Source organism: Myotis nattereri (assembly GCF_964212035.1).
Source record: "Myotis nattereri genome assembly, chromosome: 7".
Lineage (NCBI taxonomy): Eukaryota > Metazoa > Chordata > Mammalia > Chiroptera > Vespertilionidae > Myotis > Myotis nattereri.
This window is the reverse complement of record NC_138082.1, coordinates 86,932,421-86,954,806: the sequence shown is the minus strand read 5'-3', so window position 1 is coordinate 86,954,806 and position 22,386 is coordinate 86,932,421. Positions and strand designations below refer to the sequence as shown.

The 22,386-nt window shown below is 45.2% G+C and overlaps 1 protein-coding gene across 1 annotated transcript in view; it reads left to right on the top strand.

Moving 5' to 3' along the window:
- The window catches only part of CLASP1 (cytoplasmic linker associated protein 1), a 273,563-nt gene that overhangs the window by 71,047 nt on the left and 180,130 nt on the right, over positions 1–22,386 (top strand). Inside the window, exons 3-6 of the mRNA XM_081096080.1 lie at positions 16,355–16,433; positions 18,424–18,527; positions 19,343–19,434; positions 21,722–21,797. Of these exons, the coding sequence (XP_080952206.1) occupies positions 16,355–16,433; positions 18,424–18,527; positions 19,343–19,434; positions 21,722–21,797 (351 nt within the window). The remainder of the gene's footprint in view (positions 1–16,354; positions 16,434–18,423; positions 18,528–19,342; positions 19,435–21,721; positions 21,798–22,386) is intronic.

The following is a 22,386-nucleotide window of genomic DNA, read 5'->3' as shown; positions in this document are numbered from 1 at the left end:
TATGTGTGGGGCTCTATTTTTCTTTCCTAATACTTCTTTATAGCCCAGATTTCTCTTTGAGTTCCTTGCCTTAATTATAGGATGATGATTGCATAATTAGGTTAGAGATTTATTTGCACTAAATTTTTGAGAAAATGTGCCAGTTATTGAGAGGAAAAGGACCTTCCTGTGATTATAACCGAGTAGATGTGGCTTGGATGCGAGGATCTCATGGTTTACAAACAGTGCTCCAGTCCAGGCTTCCTTCCGTGGGAGGAGACTAGCAGCGCTCCCTGGATGTGGGGGCCCAGGAGCCGGGCTGTAAAACATAGGCAGGGTTCTGGCAGGTGGAAGTGAACACTGTAGGTGGAAATGGTGCCTGAGCAAAGTTGTGGCTGGAGAAGGCCGAGGAAGATTCCACTCGGGTCAGCCTAGTGCAGCCATGGGGTGCTCTGCCTTCCCCATTCACGCAGAAGCTCCAGGAAGGCAGAGCTCTGGTTTGCTCTGCAAGGCAAGCACGTGGAGGAGGGCCTGATCACAGCAGTGCTCCAGTCTTTGTTCAGTGGGAAGGGAGATGGGTATAATGAGAACAGCTGGTGCTGTTGAACAGGTCTGTGCACCACGCCTGCGCTGGGCTCTTTCAGGCAGGTTCCTTCACTTAACCTCACAGCCGTCCTCTTAGCTTCTGTTGTAGGGAGGAAAGTGGTAGCGTGGCAGCTGAGACGCGGCTATCTGGGTTCAGAACCAAACTCTTCCCCTGGCCCGTGCTTCCTAGAAAGGTAGGTTTGTGCTGGACCTTGGATGGTATGAATGCCATACAAAGCAACTAGGCTGTCTTTTAACAGGCTGCGAGGAAGCATTGAAGATTTTGAGCAAACTCCTAGGATGTTCCAGATTGCATGTTGGAAAGTTAAAAAAATATGGTGTCTAAGCTGATTTGGGTCAAATAGGAGTTACGTGGAATCTTGGTTCTTGAACTTAATTTGTTCCACAAGGCTGTTCAAGAGCAATTTGTTAAAAAAAACGAATTGTTTTTCCCATTAGAAATAATGCAAGTTGCCCGTTGGTGTGGGTCAGTGGTTGAGTGTGGACTTATGAACCAGGAGGTCATAGTTTATTCTTAGTCAAGGCACATGCCCAGGTTGCGGGCTTGATCCCGTGTGAGGTGTGCAGGAGGCAGCTGATCCATGACTCTCTCTCATATTGATGTTTCTATTTTTCCCTCTGCCTTCGTCTCTGAAATCAATAAAAATATCTTTTTAAAAAATTAATGTAAATTGATTGAGTTAATCCATTCCAAACTCCTAAAAGCAAAAAAACATGAAGATATTCACAGCACAATTTCCTGAGATGTTAACAGCCCAACATTTAGTGGTAAACTGACACATACTCGCTCATTCTCTCCTTTGTCACCTGACTGATCATACAGATATCAGCATGAAAGGGTTGTCGGGTCAAGAACCAAAGTTTTGTTTGACAATTGTGACATTTTTTTGTGTGAACAACTTGGTTGAGAACTGAATTATTGGAGATGGGAGATGTTTGAGAACCAAGGTTTTACTGTACTAGGAAATAGTTCAGTGAGGTGAGAGGTAATGAGGTTATTGTAGTGGGCTATTGAAATGGTATGGGAAAGCTGGGTAATGATTTGAGCATTTGGCATTGGAACGTAGATATTATCAAAATTAATAGTGGTGCCCTAGTCAGTTTGGCTGAGTGGATAGAGCTTCGGCTCATGTAGTGAAGGGTCCTGGGTTTGATTCTGGTCGAGGGCACATACCTCAGTTGCAGGCTCGATCCCTGGTCAGGGCGTGTGTATGTCTCTCTCACATTGACGTTTCTCCCTGTTTCTCTCTCTCCCTTCCATTCTCTCTAAAAATCAATGGAAAAATATCATTTAAGTCATGAGGTGTACTTTGCACACAGTAAATTTGCAATAAAATAAATGGGTTTCATTTTCCTCTATAATGCCTGCTACAGTGGGGCCTTGACTTAGGAGTGTAATTCGTTCCTGCCGGAAGCCAGTCCATCCTTGCTGCTTGACACAGTTGCTGCAGGGAAGAAACATTTGCACAGCATATGTTTCAAGGGACCTGGCTTATATGGCATACTGTTCTTAATATGTTTGCTCCCCTTCTTAGTGCTATGTGTTTTAACCAAGGTCACCTCTCCAAGAAAGGTTGTTTCCCGAGGTGGGGATTTTTCCCTGAAGTTAGGGAGGGAATAAAACCCCTTAACTAAGTGCCAGGCGGGTAGTTAATCACTTTAACTACGAACAATCACGCTTAAGCTACATAATCTTTACTCCCTGGAATGGAGATAAGAAACACCCTAACCTTTGGAATAGAAATTGATAGGATTAAAATCAACTGGTATAAATACAGTTGTAACAAGACAATAACACACAGAGCCTGGCTGGAAAACCTAGCGAGAGAACATGGCAACAGAACCTGGATAGAACCTGGCTGGAGATCCTGGATAGAACCAGGCGAGAGAATACAACTATGCTGATGAACTATGCTGCCTCCATGTCATTCCTTCTTCGCCGACTCCGTCCATACCTTTGGGAACCCCTGGACCTGTTGGGGCTGGACCTCAACACGTTCTGAGACCGAGCTTGTTAAGGAGCTCGCTAACTCAAATTACTCTGTCAACTCAATGCAAAAAATCGGCCGAGAGACAGCTGGTATCTCAAAAAACTCCTTAGTGGGAACACTCCTAAGTCAAGGCCCCACTGTATTTGGGAACTCTCATCTCCCTGACCTAAGGAAGTTTAATCTGTGGACATTGGAGGAATTGTGCTTCTAAAGGTACCTCTTTGCTCCCCATCATAGTTCCACTGGAAAACAGAGCCTTTCAGAAAGAGGCCCAAATCATTTCCATCATAATGTTTACATTTAGTTAACTAGTACTTTTAACACAAAGTATATAGTGCAACATAGAACATGCTATAATCCAATATAATTGTGTTGTTCATCAAATAATTACAGGGTTTATAAAATGAGAACACATAACCCTGGCATGTGCTCTGATAATGGGACCCAAGAAATACAAGGCAGTTTGAGGTCTGGTCAAAGAGCCCACTAGTCTCCTCCTCATTTCTGTCCCCATTGTGGAAGCACCTGGGCACCTGCTTCAGAGGCACCTGGACAGTTTATGGGCTGGGCCAGGGGTGGGCAAACTTTTTGACTCGAGGGCCACAATGGGTTCTTAAACTGGACTGGAGGGCCGGAACAAAAGCATGGATGGAGTGTTTGTGTGAACTAATATAAATTCAAAGTAAACATCATTACATAAAAGGGTACGGTCTTTTTTTTTTTTAGTTTTATTCATTTCAAACAGGCCGGATCCGGCCCATGGGCCGTAGTTTGCCCACGGTTGGGCTGGGCTCATTAGAGCAGTGGTTCTCAGCCTTGGCTGCACATTAGAATCACCTGGGAGTCTTTTTAAAATCCTGATTTCTGGGCCTCATCTTCCGGACATTCTGTTTCTTTGTTATGGGGTGGGGCCACAACATTAATAACAAAGAAACAGAATTTCCCGAGGATGAGGCCCAGAAATCAGGATTTTAAAAAGACTCCCAGGTGATTCTAATGTGCAGCCAAGGTTGAGAACCACTGCATTAGAGTTATCTGGTAGCTTGGATTAAGCCAGTGAAATAGGACTCAAAGCTGTTCATCTCAGGAGAAGTGAAGGCAGGGCCAGTGCTAACTCCTCCCTGAAACACCCCTGCAGGAAATCCTCTCTTGTGCTTTCTCGGCATTGTCTCCTCAGAAAAGAATCTTGAACCTTTCCTGCGGATGAGAAACTCACCCCACAAGGGAAAGGACTCAGAATACATTTCAGAATCTTCCCCCTCTTTTTGTGTATCCTGAGTCTCGGTATTGCTATAAACATCTAGACTAGAGCCCGCTGATCTGCTTGTCATGACTAATGAGCTTTGTGTGGAGTTCCTAAGCCAGAGCGTGGCCAGAGGTGGGGCTGCCCTCCTGAGAAAGCCCGTAGGCCAGTGATGGCAAACCTATGACACGCATATCAGAGGTGACACGCGAACTCAGTTTTTTGGTTGATTTTTCTTTGTTAAATGGCATTTAAGTATATAAAATAAATATCAAAAATATAAATCTTTGTTTTACTATGGTTGCAAAGATCAAAAAATTTCTGTATGTGACACGGCACCAGAGTTAAGGTTTTTCAAAATGCTGACACGCCGAGCTGAAAAGGTTCGCCATCGCTGCCCTAGGCTCTCCGCGTGGGGCACCGGCTGGCCAGCAGCTCCCAGGGCTCTGTGATGGGCTTTCCCAGCCAGGGACAGTGTAAACATGGGCAGGGACGAGGCTTTAGGGCAGAGCTTTGGTTGGCTGTGGATGACTTTCTATGTGACTTGAAGATCACATAGAAATATTTTTGCTTTTTTGTTGTTGTTAAGCCTCACCCCAGGACATTTTTTATTGCTTTTAGATAAGTGGAAGAGAGGCAGGGGTGGAGAGAGACAGAGAGAAGAGAGAGATCCATTTGTACCCCAACGAACCTGCAACTCGGGCACATGCCCTTGACTGGGACTTGAACCCTTGACCCTTCAGTACGCGGGCCACACTGGCCAGGGTTGCTTTAAAATAAACAAATAAAAAATATAAAAAGTGTACCTCCTTTCACAGAATGCACCTGCCACATACAGCTGCGAAGGTGCCCCGTGGAGTTTTCCACAAGGCGGCCATGGTAGGAATAATACACAGATTGCCTTTGGCAAATTTAGAATTACAGAAGAAAGTAGTTATATCAGTTGTGCAGCCAGCACTTACTGAGAGCCCACTTGGTTTTAGGATTACGGAACAGAATAAGACAGTTCCTGCCTTGAGGGACTTGTGCCTAGGAGACCACAGGTCCGTTTTGCCTGGACCAGTCCCAATTTATGCCTGTGGTATTAGTAGCACTCCTTTTGTATCAAAGCCCCTGCCTCCCCCAGTGTGGATAGTAAACTATGTGGTTACCTTCCTCATAGCCTAGTGGTGAGAGGCAAACATGAAAATACAACAGAATTGAGCTGCTTGTTGGGCAAAGATGCTCCTCCCTGCTCTCACACCTGCTTACACAGAGAGCCAGCTCGCCCCTGGGCAGCCCCCTGGTCTACTTGCGTTCTCCTGCTTCTTGATGTGTGCCAATCCCTCACTCCTCCCAGCTGCTACGGGGCCCAGAACTTATTTAGGATCCAGGTGATGAGCTTTCACCCCATTGCAGCCCCTTGGAGAGTATTGGGGTTGCAGCTTCTTCCCTTCTCTTTTCTTCTAAAACGAGTGCCCCGGTGCACGGATTCATGCACATTGAAAGGATATTAATTAGAAGGTGAGGAACTGGAGAGCATTATGCTAAGTGAAATAAGCCAGTCAATGAAGGAAAAATACCACATGATCTCACTCATTCATGGATAATAGAGACCAGTATAAACTTTTGAACAATAATAGATACAGAGGCAGAGCTGCCTCAAACAGATTGTCAAACTGCAGCGGGAAGGCCAGGAAGGGTTGGGGGGCAGGAGGGAGGGGGGGTAAGAGATCAACCGAAGGACTTGTATGCATGCATATAAGCATAACCAATGGACATAAGACACTGGGGGGTAGGGGAGGCTAGGGGACTGTCTAGGGCAGGGGGGAAAAAAAGGACACATATGTAATACCCTTTGTAATACTGTAAGCAATAAAAAAAAAAAAGAAGGTGGCTGGCAGGGTGGGAATGGGCGAGATGGGCTGGACATGCCCCGGAGCCAATCTCCCCGCCGGCCGCACCTCAGGTGGTGCCATGGGGCTTGAAGGGCATCTGCAGGGTGAGTGGGATCCCTCCGACAGGTGGGGTCCCTTGGCCTGGCCTGTGGGGATCGGGCTGAAACTGGCTCTCCAGCATCCCCTGAGGGGTCCAGGATTGCGAGAGGGCAGTTCTCGGGTGCCACACCCCGGAATCGGGCTTCCTCCTCTCTGGTTCCGGGGTGCGTCACCCGAGAACCCCCACTGCCAAGTCACTGCAGCTTGGCAGCTCCTGCATTGAGCATCTGCCCCCTGGTGGTCAGTGTGCATCATAGCTGCCGGTTGGATGGTTGAACTGTTGGAAGGTTGCTTAGGCTTTTATATATATGGATTGTGCCTGGGGGAATTTTCATTTGCTGATGGCCACTGTGTGTGTCCCCCCACCCACTTCTCTAGGTTGTCATAGAATATAATCCTGTACTCCTCTGCTGGCATTGGATGGGCTAGCAGGAGTGAAAGCTGATACAAGTGTGTGTGGGATCCTGTCCTCACCTGGCATGCCTTTGGACTCTGGTTTCTACTTCCATCTACACTTGGGAAGAGAACAAAGTGCTGTAGGAAGAACTGGGCTCTGGCGCCCCTCGATGGGGAAATGAATGCAGGTGATGAGGCTGTTGCCGAGAGGGGAAACCAAGCACAGGATGAACCTCAGATCATTCCTCTTCAGTGGTTTTGAGTTAGGGAGAACTTCTAATTACAGAAATCAAACCACTTTAGGGTCATAATGTGAGGTTGTTCAGATCCAGGCTAGAGAGATTATGGCACATAATCTCAGCTAGAAGAGAATGTGGATCCAGCTGGAGTGTGTCCAGAGGAATGGATGAGTGGAGCATTAGACTTCCTCTTTGACTGGGCAGTGAATTCCTCATTTGAAGTAATTCCATTGGGAAGTGGTATTTTCATCTTTTGCTTTTATTTCCCCCAAATGTGGTCCTGCCTACTTTCAAAATTTGAAATTAGGATTAGATATGCGCAGGCGGTAGTACAGAGGGCACTGGTTTCCCCAGAGCTGAGAATTTATCCCCAGTTCCCAGGCCTTTTCTGTTTTCCAAGGAGCTGGAAGTTAGAAGAAATTGCAGCAGAAAATTTCATTTTGATTTCTCTATCCTGCCTTTAGGCTCGCTCCTATGCTAGAATAAGTTGGGCTTGTTTTCCATAAGTGAGTTTATTAAGTGTGTAGGCATGTGACATTTTTTATTTTTGGCAAGGCTACTGTGAATTGTGTTTGAAAGCATGAATGAACTTCTGGAATGGAAGAGGTGGGGCTCAGCCCACAAGGGAGGTTGCTACTGTGCCTTCCTCCGCCTATTGAAATTGTTGCTTTCCCACCTGATAAAAGCACATTGCTTCCACCCGCCCCCGTTTTCCTTGGGATGTAGGCACTTCCAGCAGGTCACCAGCCAGTCATTTCACAAGTGAAGGAACTGGGGACCCAGAAGACACTGGTGGCTCCCTTTTCAGTTCTTTCAAGAGCAGAATCCTGTGAGGAAACTGATGGGTTTCCACAGTGAACGTACTAATTACGACTATCCTTTAAATACCTCCATTATCCTTTATTTGGGAAGACTGGGCTCACTTACCCTCATCTGAGCTCCAAATTCTTGTCTTCCTGGGTTTTTTGGCTCGGAGCGTTCCTTTGACAGTGGCTGTATACAAGATCAGTGTCCTGCAAGGTACTGCTGTCAGTCACTGCGGTATTTAGTATTTAGGATCAGGGAGAGGGGCCTTAGGATCGGTGGTGCAGTGAGGGAACATTCCTCATGGGCCTTAACCCACAATTTCTAGGTAATTAGGGGAGCTGGACCCTAGAGATCAAAGAGAGAGGCACCTCTATAGTTTTTCTTTAACTTTGTATTATGGAAATTTTTAGACCTCCGCAAAGGAGAGAATGTTATAATAGATCCACATGTATCCATCAGCTAGCTTCTGTTCCTTCCAGGCAGGCGGCCTTGCAGGGAATTTAGATTTATACGTTAAAAATTTATAATATTAGACCTAGCCAGTTTGGCTCAGTGGATAGAGCAGTGGATTGAAGGGTCCTGTGTTTGATTCAGGTCAAGGGCACATGCCTGAGTTGTGGGCTCGATTTCCGGGGTGTGGGGGGGTGGGGGGGTGGGAGGAGCGGGGAGGGCATGCAAGAGACAGCCAATCAATGATTCTCTCTCGTCTTTTATGTTTCTGTCTTTCTTTCCCTCCCCTTCCTCCCTAAAAACTATGAAATATATTTTTAAAAAATTTAAAATATTAAACAAATTTTTATTGTGACTTTCTTAAACTGCAACACTCCATGTGCTTGTGAAATTATTATAATAGAAATGTATGAAGCATAAGATGAAAGGTCTGCTCCCCTTAATATAAGCACACCTGCACACAAGCACTGCATGTAAGTTTTTGAAAAAAATAGGGTCAGACTATGCTTATTCTGCAGCTTGCTCTATTTTTTTTTAAGTCAACTTCAAAAAAGTTTTCAAGTTATTTTCTGCAGAAAAAGGCAGCTGGAATTTTGGTAGCAATCAAACTGTCTATCAGTTTAGGGAGTAATACCATCTTAACAATATTAAGTCTTCTGTTCCATAAACAAAGAATATCTTAGGTTTTCTTTCAGCAGTATTTTATAGTTTTGAGTGTACAAAATTTGCACTTTTTTTGGTTAAATTTATTTCTAAGCATTTTTTTTTCTTTTTGGTGTTAGTGTAAATGGAATTGTTTTCTTAATTTCATTTTTGGTTGTTTATTGCCAGTGTGTTCATTATTATTAATTATGCAAATAGCACACATCAATATATAACCAGTTTACCCAGTTACCTATTGATGGATTTGTAGGATTATTTTAAAGGTTTTCTTTTTACAAAGTAATCTGCAGTAACCTTTGTTTAAGTACACTCTACTACTTTGCATACTTATATTAATGTTTCTGAAATAGATTACTAAAGATGAACTTGCTGGGTCAAAGTTTATACATATTAAAAATGTGAGGGATATCAAATTGTGTGTCAAAATGCTGTTATCATTTACAGTAGCTTGCAGTCAGCTTATGCTAGTGTCTATTTCCCTGATCTCTTCAGAAACATGAATCTTTTAAAAGTTATGTCAGTCTGATAAGTTATAAATGGCGTGTCATTATTTTGATTTGCAGTTCTTTGGATATAAATGAGATTGGGCAACTTTTTAAAAAATACATATTTTTATTGATTTTAGAGAGGAAGGGAGAGGGAGAGAGAGAAATATCAATGATGAAAGAAAGAATCATTGATTGGCTGCCCCCTGCATGCCCTCTACTGGGGACCAAGCTCACAATCTGGACATGTGCTCTGACTAGGAACAAACCATGACCTCCTCCTGGTTCATAGGTCAATGTTTAACCATTGGGCCACATTGGCCAGGCAGAGATTGGGTAACTTTTAATTTTTATTGTTGTTTTATAGAATAGATTGTCTATAAATTGTCTTTTGCCCATCTAACAATTTTTTTTAATTAAAAAAATTGATTTTAGCCCTAACCAGTTTGGCTCAGTGGGTAGAGTGTCGGCCTGCGAACTGAAAGGTCCCAGGTTTGATTCCGGTCAAGGGCACATGCCCGGGTTGTGGGCTTCGAGCCCCAGTGGGGGACTTGCAGAGGCAGCCAAGCCCTGATGTTTCTATCTCTCTCTCCCTCTTCCTTCTCTGAAATCAATATTTATTAAAAAAAATTGATTTTAGAGAGAGGAGGTGGGTGAGAGAGAAAGAGAGAGAAACATCAATTTGTCGTTCTGCTTATTTATGCACTCATTGGTTGATTCTTGTATGTGTCCTGACTGGGGATTGAACTCGCAACCTTGGTGAACAAGGATGACTCTCTAACCAAGTGAGCTACCTACCAGAGCCCAAATTTGTAAAATTATTTTTTTATTACTTGTACGTTTTTAAAAAATGTTATGTATACAATTCTTCACTATATTTTACAGATATTTTTGTCCAGTTTGTTTCTTTCTTTTTTTAAAATATATTTTATTGATTTTTTTACAGAGTGGAAGGAAGAGGGATAGAGAATTAGAAACATCAAAGAGAGAGAAACCTCAATCAGCTGCCTCCTGCACACCCCCTCCTGGGGATGTGCCCACAACCAAGGTATATGCCCTTGACCGGAATCGAACCTGGGACCCTTCAGTTCACAGGCCGATGCTCTATCCACTGAGCCAAACCAGTTAGGGCAGTTTGTTTCTTTTTTACTTGTTTTTATCCCTATCTTCCCCCCTTTTGGAATGTGAAGTTTCTTTTCATTTATTTGTGCCTTTTTAATGCCCATTAGTATAATTTTATGGTTTTATTTATGTAAGTTTTAATGTTCAGTCCTAATTACTATTTCTTTTTTTGCTGGATTTTTGAATTTGATTTTTTTAAGCTGGCTTAATTCACTTTATTTTTTTCGTATAAAATTATGTGGTGGCCACAGCTGGAGCCTGGGCCCTCTGCACAGAAACTCTGGTGTGGGTCTTTACAAGATGGGCAGTGAATTCCTGATAGGGAGACTTGGTGAACACAGTCTCTGTCCAGAGATCTGGGGTGAGATAGCTGTAGCTCATCGTCAATACCGGCCACCATCAGCAACTTCTTAGATACAGTACAGGGGCCCAGGCAGCGCCAGTGCCCTTGGGGCAGGGGTGAGGCGCACCAGTACAGAGCCACAGCGGCCAGTCACTTCGCAAGGAACGGTGCGGGGTGTGCCGATCTTGTTTCCCCAGTAGCCTGGCTGCTGGGGGACAATAGAGAGCTTGGTGGATGCCGCTGCCAAGCCCCTGCGACCTATTCCAGGGCCCCGGGCCCCCGCAGCACACGCGGCGTTATGCACCATTTGGTGTTTCATCGGAAAACTGAATTTGATTTTTCCCATTAAACTTTCTCCCTGGTTCTAATTGAGATAATGAAAAGGTATAGGTTTTCCTATATTCGTATAAGATTTGGCCACTTATTCTCTTGTTGGTTCTAATTTTCTGGTAATTCGCTGGGATTTTTTTAGTAGTTTGCAATTTACTTGCAAATAATGATAACTTATATTTTAGTTCCCTCATCTCTTTACTTTCCTCATTTTTATTGTACAGCTAAGGCTTGTCAGAATGATAATGGACTGTCCCCTACTCTATCCTGAGGGAGAGCTCTGGGTTTCAGTTTGGGGTACAGCTGATTTCTGATAGGAGCCTTATCATTTGTTGAAAGATGTTTCCTCCGGTTCTTTAGTTGCTAGTGGAATACTCATAATCAGAATAAAGAGCAGAAATGAGAGTTAACGTTTTTCTTTTTTTCTTTCGTGGGACATTTTCATTCTAATGATACCGTCTTATTCTTTGTTACCTCAGTTTGCTTCCCTGGGTTCCCCCCTTCTCAGTGCCCCTCCCCACACCTTTATTATTCCTGATTTCCTCTCTCCCGTTAACCAGAAAAATTCAAGGCCGCGTAATTAATTTTATAAATATTGTGGGTGCTCATGATAAGGAAAACACTTAAATTTTTAAATATTTCAGTATAAGATTTCTGGGAATTGATTGGAAATGGTGGACAGCTTACTCCAGTACCTGACACCTACCCAGTTCCGAGCAAAAGAGCTCTCTATCAGAACTGATTTAAAACACGGAACGTGGTTTCTGCCTCCACACCACACTCGGGCAGTCATGGGATGATCCTGCTTGACCACCACATTCTAGCAAATTCTCACATTGTTCTCAGAGCTCCTGCTCTGCCACCCTTTCTGTGGAAACCAGGACTCTACTTTCTGTCTCCAGGAATCTGCCTGTTGTAGGTACCTCATACAAGTGCAGTCATGCGATCTGTGTCCTTTGTGCCTGGCGTATTTCACTTCGCCCAAGGTTTGCAAATACTCCTGCACTTGATTTTTACCTAGGAATGAAGGGGAGGACGAGGCCGTACCCTGCCAGCTATGTAATAGGCGGCTTCAGTATTCTAGTCTTGTGCAGAAGGGGATATTAGGTCTCCCATTGTACAGACAATAGGGCATGGACGTTGAGATGTTAATTTTCTTTTTATTTCAAGCAGAAGTTTTATTTAAAATGTAAAAGAAATGGTTCTTGAAGGTGCTGATGAATAAAGCAAAGGCGGTTACAGGGAGTGCTCTCTTCCTGCTAGTCAGCCAGCCGGTCCAAGCACAGGACAGTTTGTACAGTACGCAAATGCTGGTAGGTTTCAGTGGTTTAACATTAGTGTCTGTGCCTAGACTATGTAGAGCAGTGGTTGTCAACCTTCTGGCCCTTTAAATACAGTTCCTCATGTTGTGACCCAACCATAAAATTATTTTCGTTGCTACATCATAACTATAATGTTGCTACTGTTCTGAATTGTAATGTAAATATCTGATATGCAGGATGGTCTTAGGTGACCCCTGTGAAAGGGTCATTTGACCGCCAAAGGGGTCACTACCCACAGGTTGAGAACCGCTGATGTAGAGATTCTCAGATCTCAGTTCTGGGTTTACACCTTTACTGAGCAAGAGGAGTCCTGCCCCTTGGCCATTGCCAAATCTCCGGGGCCAAAGTACTTTGCACAGCCTCCTTCACAACAGATCTCACCTGCTTTCTCGGAGTTGTTGATTTAAACTCCCCACACATGGCACATCAGGAACAGGTATTGTGCCAGAGCGTCCCGCTCCAGTGATCTCAGCAGTACACAGGGACCCCCACAGCTGGAGCACTTCTCAGCACCTCAGTATTTCTGAGCCAGTGTAGAAGTGCTTGGATTTGTCAGAGGCCTGTGAGGGGGAACGTTCTGGCTTGATGCCCAGTCTCAGTCCATGTTGAGTGGGCAGTGCCCTGGGCCGTACTCCTTTCTGTGGCAGGATCCGCAGTAGACCTCTTCATCAGCAAGCGCCGCAGCTGTGCTGCCCAAACTCTCCTGCCCACCGCGCATTATTAACCGGTACAGCTAGTAATTGGAGAGAGAGAGAGAGAGAGAGAGAGAGAGAGAGAGAGAGAGAGAGAGAGAGAGAGCATCAATCCATTGCTTCTTGTACACAACCCAGAACCCACAACCTGGGTAGGTGCCCTGACCAGGAATCAAACCCAAGACCTTTGGATGTGTGTATAGGACGACACCTCAACCAACTCAGCAACACTGGCCAGCCTGGAGTGAGAGTGATTTTGACTTTTCAGTTGTTATAGTAAACTTAATGTTTCAGTTTGCCCTTTTGTAAAACTAATGGTTTAATGAATATTATGTAAGTAACCTTGCCCAGTTCCCTGTTTCCTTATCTGTAAAGTAGGGATATTTATAGCTGTGGTATTTGGCTCTAGGTGTTGTTGTGAGGTTAAATAAGATAAAAAGCAAGATAACAGTTACTTTTTGCCATTGCTATCTCTGGGGAAGGGGGTGGGGATGAGAAAGGCTGCATATAGAATTCCCCTGCTCTGGGCAGATGCCCCCCCCTTTTTTAAATTTTGTTTTATTGCTTAAGTATTACAAAGAGTAGTACATATGTCTCCTTTTTCCCCCCCTTGACATTCCCCCGACCTCCCCTACCCCCCAGAGTCTTGTGTCCATTGGTTATGCTTACATGCATGCATACAAGTCCTTCGGTTGATCTTTTACCCCCCCCTCCCTCCGCTCCCCCCGCCAACCCTCCCCAGCCTTCCCGCTGTAGTTTAACAGTCTGTTTGAGGCAGCTCTGCCCCTGTATCTATTTTTGTTCATCAGTTTATAATGGTCTTTATTATCCATAAATGAGTGAGATCATGTGGTATTTTTCTTTCATTGACTGGCTTATTTCACTTAGCATAATGCTCTCCAGTTCCATCCATGATGTTGCAAATGGTAAGAGTTCCTTCCTTTTTAGAGCAGCATAGTATTCCATCGTGTAGATGTACCACAGTTTTCTAATCCATTCGTTTACTGATGGGCACTTACGCTGTTTCCAAATCTTAGCTATGGTGAATTGTGCTGCTATGAACATAGGGGTGCATATATCCTTTCTGATTGGTGTTTCTGGTTTCTTGGGATATATTCCTAGAAGTGGGATCACGGGGTCAAATGGGAGTTCCATTTTTAGTTTTTTGAGGAAACTCCATACTGTTCTCCACAGTGGCTGCACCAGTCTGCATTCCCACCAGCAGTGCACAAGTGTTCCTTTTTCTCCGCATCCTCTCCAGCATTTGTCGTTTGTTGATTTGTTGATGATAGCCAGTCTGACAGCTGTGAGATGGTACCTCATTGTTGTTTTGATTTGCATCTCTCGGATGATTAGTGACTTTGAGCATGTTTTCATATGTCACTTGGCTTTCTGAATGTCCTCTTTTGAAAGGTGTCTGGAGCAGCATTCCAAGTGGATTAAGTTCGAGATCTGAGGTTCCACTGGATATTGCAGGCAATTTGTTAAAAACTCTTAGCCCTCCTGTGTATTCCCTAAGGTCAGTGTGTTATTGTTCCTATTGGACTGACAAAGCATTTTAAGCTCAGCTGGCCAGCAGGGGTGGTAGCCGGGATCCCACCCCAGATCTTTATTTATAAAGCCCTTGCACCTGTTCCTGTACTCAGCCTCAGAGCACCAGAGAGGCTTGGAGCTGAGGCTGGCTGGGGGTTATCTAGTCCTGGCAGAGAAGTACTGTGACTTGCTCAAGGTCTTAAGCTAGCTAGGGGAGGAACAAGACTGTGCACGTGGGTTCTGTGACTATGCTTTTGCTGTACTGCACATGGCCTTGACTTAGGAGGCTTTGGTTAGTTCTCAGATTGGTCACTATCTGAACTTCTTGACTTGAGTAATTCTCTCTCTTTGGTCTTTATTTTCCTCATTTGCAAAGAGGATAATACAGTCTGCATCTCAGATTATTGTGAGATTACTCAGATTCACCCAAAAGTGCCTTAAAAACAATAAAGTACGAGTGTGAAATACTGATTTTAGTCTTGTCAATGTAAGAAATGTTCAAACCTGTAGAGGTTTTTATTATTTTATTTGAGCCAAAACTGATGATATTTGCCGGGAAGCAAGATCTCAGTGCTCTGGAGAGTAAGAGTTTTTTTTATTTTATGCATTTGGAATTAAGGAAGGATTATATGGAGGTGGGAGAAAGCAAGGCGGAGATTGGATTACAGGTACTATTCCAGTTAACAAGATAATGTGCTCTTGAGGGTGGTTACACTTATTTCAAAGGTGTGTTAACCTAGAGCAGCGGTTCTCAACCTGTGGGTCGCGACCCCTTCGGGGGGTCGAACGACCCTTTCACGGGGGTCGCCTAAGACCATCGGAAAACACATATATAATGATATATTGTTTTTGTGACTAATCACTATGCTTTCATTATGTTCCATTTGTAACAATGAAATTGGGGGTCACCACAACATGAGGAACTGTATTAAAGGGTCGCGGCATTAGGAAGGTTGAGAACCACTGACCTAGATGTACAGAAACAAGGGACAGGGCTTGCTTGACAAAAAATAAGTCTTTACTAAAGAAATTCCATGCGTGAGTGTGACTCCCTAGGGCTTATATTGCCATCATTTTTATGATGGCTAATGGATCTTTCCATAACTGGCTCAATGGTCTAATACATGATGTTGAAGTACAAAGGCATATTTGTGAAGTGAGTTATTTGCACATTTTGAAGTGTACATGCAGCCTACAACCTAGGTTAAGTATAAGAAAGTAAAACATACTAAAATTTGAGATGCCTACTAAAATAGAGACAGACTCAGAGAGCAGGCTAACAGATGGGAGGGGGCGGTGTTTGAGGGTTGAGCAAAAAGGAAAAAAAACGGGCAGGACGTGTCCCCCACGAAATTAAAAAAGAATGGTGAAGCCAGTCTCCGGGAAGTAAACTGGAGGTGCCAGGTTAGTTTGGCCAGCAGGTGGCACACGCAGCAACACTGTGTCAGTGAGACGGTTGTAAATCATTATGAACAGGTTAGTTTTAAAAGACGGGTTTGTAATTGTTCCAAAAATTGCACCAAGGCAAAGCAGAGCCTAGCCTGATGCGAACGTGTTGTTTAGGCGTTAGCAGTACTGCCCTCACTAGGCGTTCATTGGACAGTAGCGCAACCCCAAGAAAAGGATGGTTGGCATCGTATTTAGGGTGCGCTGCTGGCAGTGCTGGCCAATACCTGGTTGGGTTGTGGTGACTAATTTGCAAGTCCCGGCCTCGCTGCGCGTTAGTGCACTTAAGTTGACTGCAGCTCCCAAAGCAAGCTACCAGCTCCTAGTTTCCTGAGGCTTTTGAGAGAGCAAAGAGGCCGCTCGGTTTTACCCAGGAGGCCACGCGCCAGCCGCGAGACAATTTGCATATGCGCTCCTCGCTGGGGCGGGGCCAGGGGGCGGGGCTGCATCTTATTCTCCCATTCTTGGCTCACGGGACTTGTAGTCAGGCTGTAGGAGCTTTTTATTTCGTTTTTCGCCTCCGACCGTTTCCTTTTGAAACTAAACGGCTCTATTTGTACAAGAGCAGCCCTCTTGATGACCAGTGTAATCTTGCCAGTCGGCACGCGCTCTCTGGGCCCTGGGATAGCGCTTGAGCCAGAAATGTGGGGGCGCCCTGGGAGCTGCTGGGCGAGGGCCCAGGGGCTGAAGCCGGCTGCTCACGGGGTCTCGGTGTTTCCCATTCATTGCAGGTGGCTCTTCTGGGCATGGACATCCTATCCGCGCTAGTCACCCGGCTGCAGGATCGGTTCAAGGCTCAGATTGGCACAGGTGAGCTGTGGGCAAGTGTGGGGCGGGTCCCCAGACTCTCCTCCCTCTGGCCTCCAGTCTCTTCAGTCTCCCCAAATCCTGCAGTTAGCCGTGCCCAACCTCCCCGCCAGCGCCCCTGCTCCCCTCCTACCCGTCAACCATCTCCTTTAGCCTCAGCCTTCTGCTGGGGCTGCACCACTGCCCTCCCTGACCTCCCGAGATCCCCATCCTTTCCAGACCCCGCTCTCCATTTGTGTGCTTCCAGCATTTGTGTTTTATTAGCACGAAGTATTACTGCTAATTTTTTTTTATTTCTGTGCAAATTAGCTGTCCTAATTTAGCTCTGGCTGGCCCTGCTGGGCCCTGACCCCCCTCTGAGAGCAGTCCTTCCCTCTAAGCCAGTGGTTCTCAACCTTCCTAATGCCGCGACCCTTTAAAATAGTTCCTCATGTTGTGGTGACCCCCAACCATAAAATTATTTTTGTTGCTACTTCATAACTGTAATTTTGCTACTGTTATGAATCATAATGTAAATATCTGATATGCAGGATGTATTTTCATTATTACAAATTGAACATAATTAAAGCATAGTGATTAATCACAAAAACAATATGTAATTATGTATGTGTTTTCCGATGGTCTTAGGCGACCCCTGTGAAAGGGTCGTTCGACCCCCAAAGGGGTCGCAACCCACAGGTTGAGAACCGCTGCTCTAAGCCGTCCTGCAGACGCCAGCAGTCCTGCGCTTCCAGGCGATGGGACTGCTGTTACCTCTCACTTTGTTACATCCTTACAAGCGTGTATTAAATCATCACTCTCTTACTTTGAAGGGAAAACAGTATGTCAGTAAAATGAAATGAAAATAACCACAGGTTTTATAGGTCCAGAGATAATTTCATCTCTAAATTCCTGACCTCTGCGAGTTTATGACAACATGAGCACCAAGCAGATCTGTGTGTGTGAGCATTTCTCACAGACGTCTCTGTGTCAGTTGGTCTACATATACCTGGTATCTGTTACTTTCTTTTAACTTTCTGATTAGTGTGCTCCTGTGGATAAGGTTGAGCTCTTTTCCCATTCAATAAAACCCCCTTACTTTAAGAAATTCAACATTTTAATAGGGTTTCACTTTCCTCTTAAATTAACTGAATTGGTCAGGAATATCTTCTGTAAAAGAAAGGTTCATATTCATAGACTCTTAGAAGAATCTGACCTCTGGATGCCTGTGCGTTTGGAGCACTGGCCAGTGGCCCGCCCCTGGGTGCCTGGAGGAGGGGGGAGAACAGATGCGCTCCGCGTAGGGGCGGGATAAGCACACATGTGTCTTATGTAAAACAGAGACAAAGGGTAGGTTGAGCCATAAGTGTCCGCACCTACCCCCAAGGAGATGTGCTGGAGCCCGTCTCTCTTACCTGAATTTCCTTTTGTATGACTCTTTCCTGCTAAGGTCGCCATTGACATCTTTTTTAAATGTTTGACCAGCATGAAGATGTTGGGAGGTGGCCGGAGGAATGTGCGAGTCAGAAGACACACATACCCATGCAAAAAGGATTCTGCTGATTCTTAGAGTAGTTCCCTGGACTTTAAGGAGAACAGTGCTGTGGGGATTGGTGGGTTTTTTTTGTTTTTATTTTTTAAAATATATTTTATTGATTTTTTACAGAGAGAAAGGGAGAGGAGGAAGAGGGATAGAGAGTTAGAAACATCGATGAGAGAGAAACATCGATCAGCTGCCTCCTGCACACCCCCCACTGGGGATATGCCTGCAACCCAGGTACATGCCCTTGACCGGAATTGAACCTGGGACCTTTCAGTCTGCAGGCCGACGCTCTATCCACTGAGCCACACCGGCTACGGCATTTGGGGGGTGGGGGTGGGGATCGGTGGTTTTAGATGAGGGACCTCATTTCTGCTAGGATTTGTCTTCCCAGTTAATGGAAATATCAACAGTTGGGGACACCTCCCCACCCCAACAGTAGTTCATTTGATCACTTTGCATTTTGATTTCCAGTGCTGCCAAGTTTAATAGACAGACTGGGAGATGCTAAAGACTCCGTGAGGGAGCAGGACCAGGCTCTGCTGCTAAAGATCATGGATCAAGCTGCTAATCCCCAGGTAGGGTGTTCGGTGGCCCGCGGCAGGCATGCGGGTGCTCCCCTAACATTGGTGGGTTACTCCATACAGAAAGACGATTTATTTTAATCTGATGTATTGCAGATGGAAATTTTCATAGCTCCCCCTCACCCCCATATTTAAATAAATAATAAATAGCAAAGGGTGTATTTTGAATAAATTAGTGGACTTAACATGGGTTTTGAGTGCTTGGTTTAATCCGTAAACTTGAGCTCATTTATGTAACCGATTCTGTATTTCTTTGAAAAGAGCAGTTATGTCTGGGTGTCAGGAGGCCTGGCTGGTCTCTGTCTGCTAGTGAGCTGGGGCCGCTGGGACCCAGACACAGCCCTGCCTTCCAGAGTCTAGCTGTGCATTGCTGGGGAAGGGGCATGTCATTGGAAAAATCCTTCTAGGGAAGGTGAAAACTGTACTGGCTTTCAGAGATGAGCAGATGGTGGGCTCTGGGTGGGTGGAGACGGCTGGTCCAGGCGGGAGAGCAGTGTGGGTGTGACCTTTGAAGTCACCCAACCTTTTGCGACCTCCCTTTCCTCACCCGTGAAATGGGGGCAGCTATACCCCCTGCTGGGGTCGTTGGGAGGGTGAAATACAATTATATGAAGAAATGTGTTTGGAGGAAATTTAACTTGATACACAAATAGTCACCATTTTCAGTGTGCTCGGCTGAAGATGACGAAATGGGGGGTAGCGGCCGGGACTGACTGGCCCCTGTGGAGAGTCCCTCTTCTCCTGGCCCCGAGTTAAGCAAAAGGCTGCGGGAGTCTCCTCTCTTTTCACCTGTCCGTTGCCATCCGCAGTACGTGTGGGACCGGATGCTGGGCGGCTTCAAGCACAAGAACTTCCGGACTCGGGAAGGCATGTGTGTCTGCCTTGTCGCCACACTCAATGCGTAAGTCTGGGCGGGGCCTGAGGATTTTCTTGTCTGAGCTTTTTCATTTTTAACTTTTTATTTTGAAATAACTATTGATTTCAGGAAGTTGTAGAGAAATGTATTGGGAGAGTCGTGCAAACCCCCTCTCCCTCCTTCCCTCAATGTTATCATGTTGCCTGTGCAATGACAACACAGGAAATTAATACTGATACAACCCACGGAGCTTATTCACATTCCTCCAGTCACACACATGTGAGTGCAGTTCTGCACAGTTCTGTCACGTGTGTAGTTCCATGTCAAGGTACTAAGCTGTGCGTCACCCCAGGCTCCCTCACACGGCCCCTTTGTAGTTAGTCCCTAACCTCTGGCAGCCACTAGTCCATTCTCCACCTCGATGGCTTTATTCCAAGAATGTTATATAGATGGAATCATACACAGTGTAACCCTTTGAGATTGGCTTTTTTCATTCCACTTGAGGTTGCATATATGTTGCTTAAACAATGGTTCATTTCTTTTTATTGCTGAGTAGAATTCCATGCGTAGACATATCAGGATTTGTTTAACCATTCAGCTGTTGAAGGACATTTGAATCACTCCCAGTTTTTTGCTGTTAGAAATAAAGCTGCTATGAACACTTGTACAAGTTTGTTTCAGCATCAGCTTTCATGTCTCTTGGGTCAGTGCTCAAGAGTGCAATGGCTGTGCACTGGTAAGTTTATTTTTAGTTTTTTTAAAATAACTTTCTCCCCTTTGTCTGACTGATGTCCCCAATGGGTGCACCACTTCCCAGAAGTACTACAATACCAGGTGGATGCGAGGTGTGGATGGAGCGAGCTCCTAGGCCATTTCTCTCCTCCAAAAATCCACTTGATATGCTGTCCTTGGGTGGAGGCCGTATCCGGTGTTAAACTGATGAGGCTAAGTGATCATTTTTAGTTTTAAAAGAAACTGCCAAACTATTTTCCCGAGGTGTCTATACCATTTTACATTCCCACCAGCAATGTGTGAATGAATCAATTTCATCACATCCCTGCTAGCATTGAATGTTATCACTATTTTAATTTTAGCCATTTTGATATGTGTGTGGTGATATCTCATGGTGTGAATTTGTATTTCCTTATGTGACTGTTGACGTGATTATTTTTCATGTGCTTATTTGTAGGAAAGGCTTTTTTAAAATTGAAATTACAAATCATCTTTTCTGATTGTGTTACAAAAAATTTAAATAAAGAAGAAAATGATGAATACCCATAATTCTAGCACCTTCAGATAATCACTGTTAACTGTGGTGCATTTTACTCCAGTCTCTAAAGTTACATTATTTTTATAAGCAAAATTGGGATGATAACATTTCTATCACCATGTAAATTCCCCCTCCTAAGGTGTTAGCCTTTTTAGTGCCATTAAATTTGGCCATATGTATAGGAAACTTTAAAAAAAAAATGTTTCTAGCCTTTGATTGTAGTAGTTTCACTTTTTTTTTTTTTTCAAATATATTTCTTTATTGATTTCAGAGAGGAAGGGAGAAGGAGAGAGAGATAGAAACATCAATGATGAGAGAGAATCATTGATTGGCTGCCTCCTACACACCCCCTATTGGGGAATGAGCCCACAACCCAGGCATGTGCCCTTGGCCGGAATCGAACCTGGGACCCTTCAGTCCACAGGCAGACGCTCTATCCACTGAGCCAAGCCGGAGAGGGCTGATCGTAGTAGTTTCACTTCTAAGAGTTTATCCTAAGGAAGCAGCCAGCTTGCCAGAGAGTTGTGTTCACAAAGGCTGTCTGTGCCAGTGCTCACGATGCGGGCCCTTGTGAACACATGCTCGCCCCACGCAGGGTCAGCCGGAATCCTCTGCAGCCACTTCATCAGCCCCATTCAGCTCTTACTACCTGACTGCTAGTGCCCGCATCGGGCTGTGCACAGTTTAGTTGAGTGTGCCAAGCTGGGCAGAGTAGGAGCCATTACATGAAAAAACAGTAATGCAGAGACAGCCATGTGGGAGGTGAGCTGGCTGGAAGGGCTGAGGCTTGGCTTGGCCCAGCGTGGGGCCAGGTGGAGAGAGCCCAAGTGCCAGGGCGAAGACATGCCCGGGAGAGGCACTCACGGTTCCGAACTCAGTGCCCAGGGGCCGCCACAGCACCTTTATTTTGGATCCAGGTGGGAAAGGGATGGAGAAGATGGGAAGACGAGAGCCCGGTGCGAGGGATGATAGGCCCTGGGCACGGAGGGGAGGGTGAGTGTGGGCAGAGTAGCTTCTGTTTCTTCTTTCTCACTGATGATAAAACACTCCTTTTGTTTTCAGCTCCGGAGCACATACTTTGACACTAAACAAGATTGTGCCACATATATGTAATTTACTTGGAGATCCAAACAGTCAGGTGAGTGTGTTTCCCTGAGAATGGTCATTGGTTTAGACAGCTAACATGCTTGTTGGTGTTCTATGTATACCTGATGGTGGGTGGGACTATTCATCTTTCTAGAACTCTGATTACTGTTTAAGATCATGAGACCATTAGCTTTATAAGATATGGTAAATGTGGCGGCCACTCTGCCCTCTTTCCACATGGGGCTGAGACTTCAAGAGCCTGTAAAGTGATGTCCTCCAGACCAGCCTCCAGGATCCCATCACTCTGGCCACCATCTCTGCAGCCAGAAGAGGGTGGGCCTCGAGGAGGATGCCCAACACTGATTGGAGGTGAACACTGTGGGTGGGGATTGACCGGAAGTTGTGAGGGGACTGCTCTAGGCCTGGAAACGTTCATGGTTTGCTTTGGGTAGCCGCCATGCTGGTGTGTACCTGTGGAAACTCCTCTAACCCTTGACAACTGTAGATATTTTATATAAAATTTACCTAAATTCAAAAACAAAACAAAACACGAAAACGAGGCCCCACTTCCTGAGATGACGGGAGGGAGAGGAGTGGGTAACCTGTGGCCAGGTGCCATCTTCCCGGGCTGGGCAGGTCTG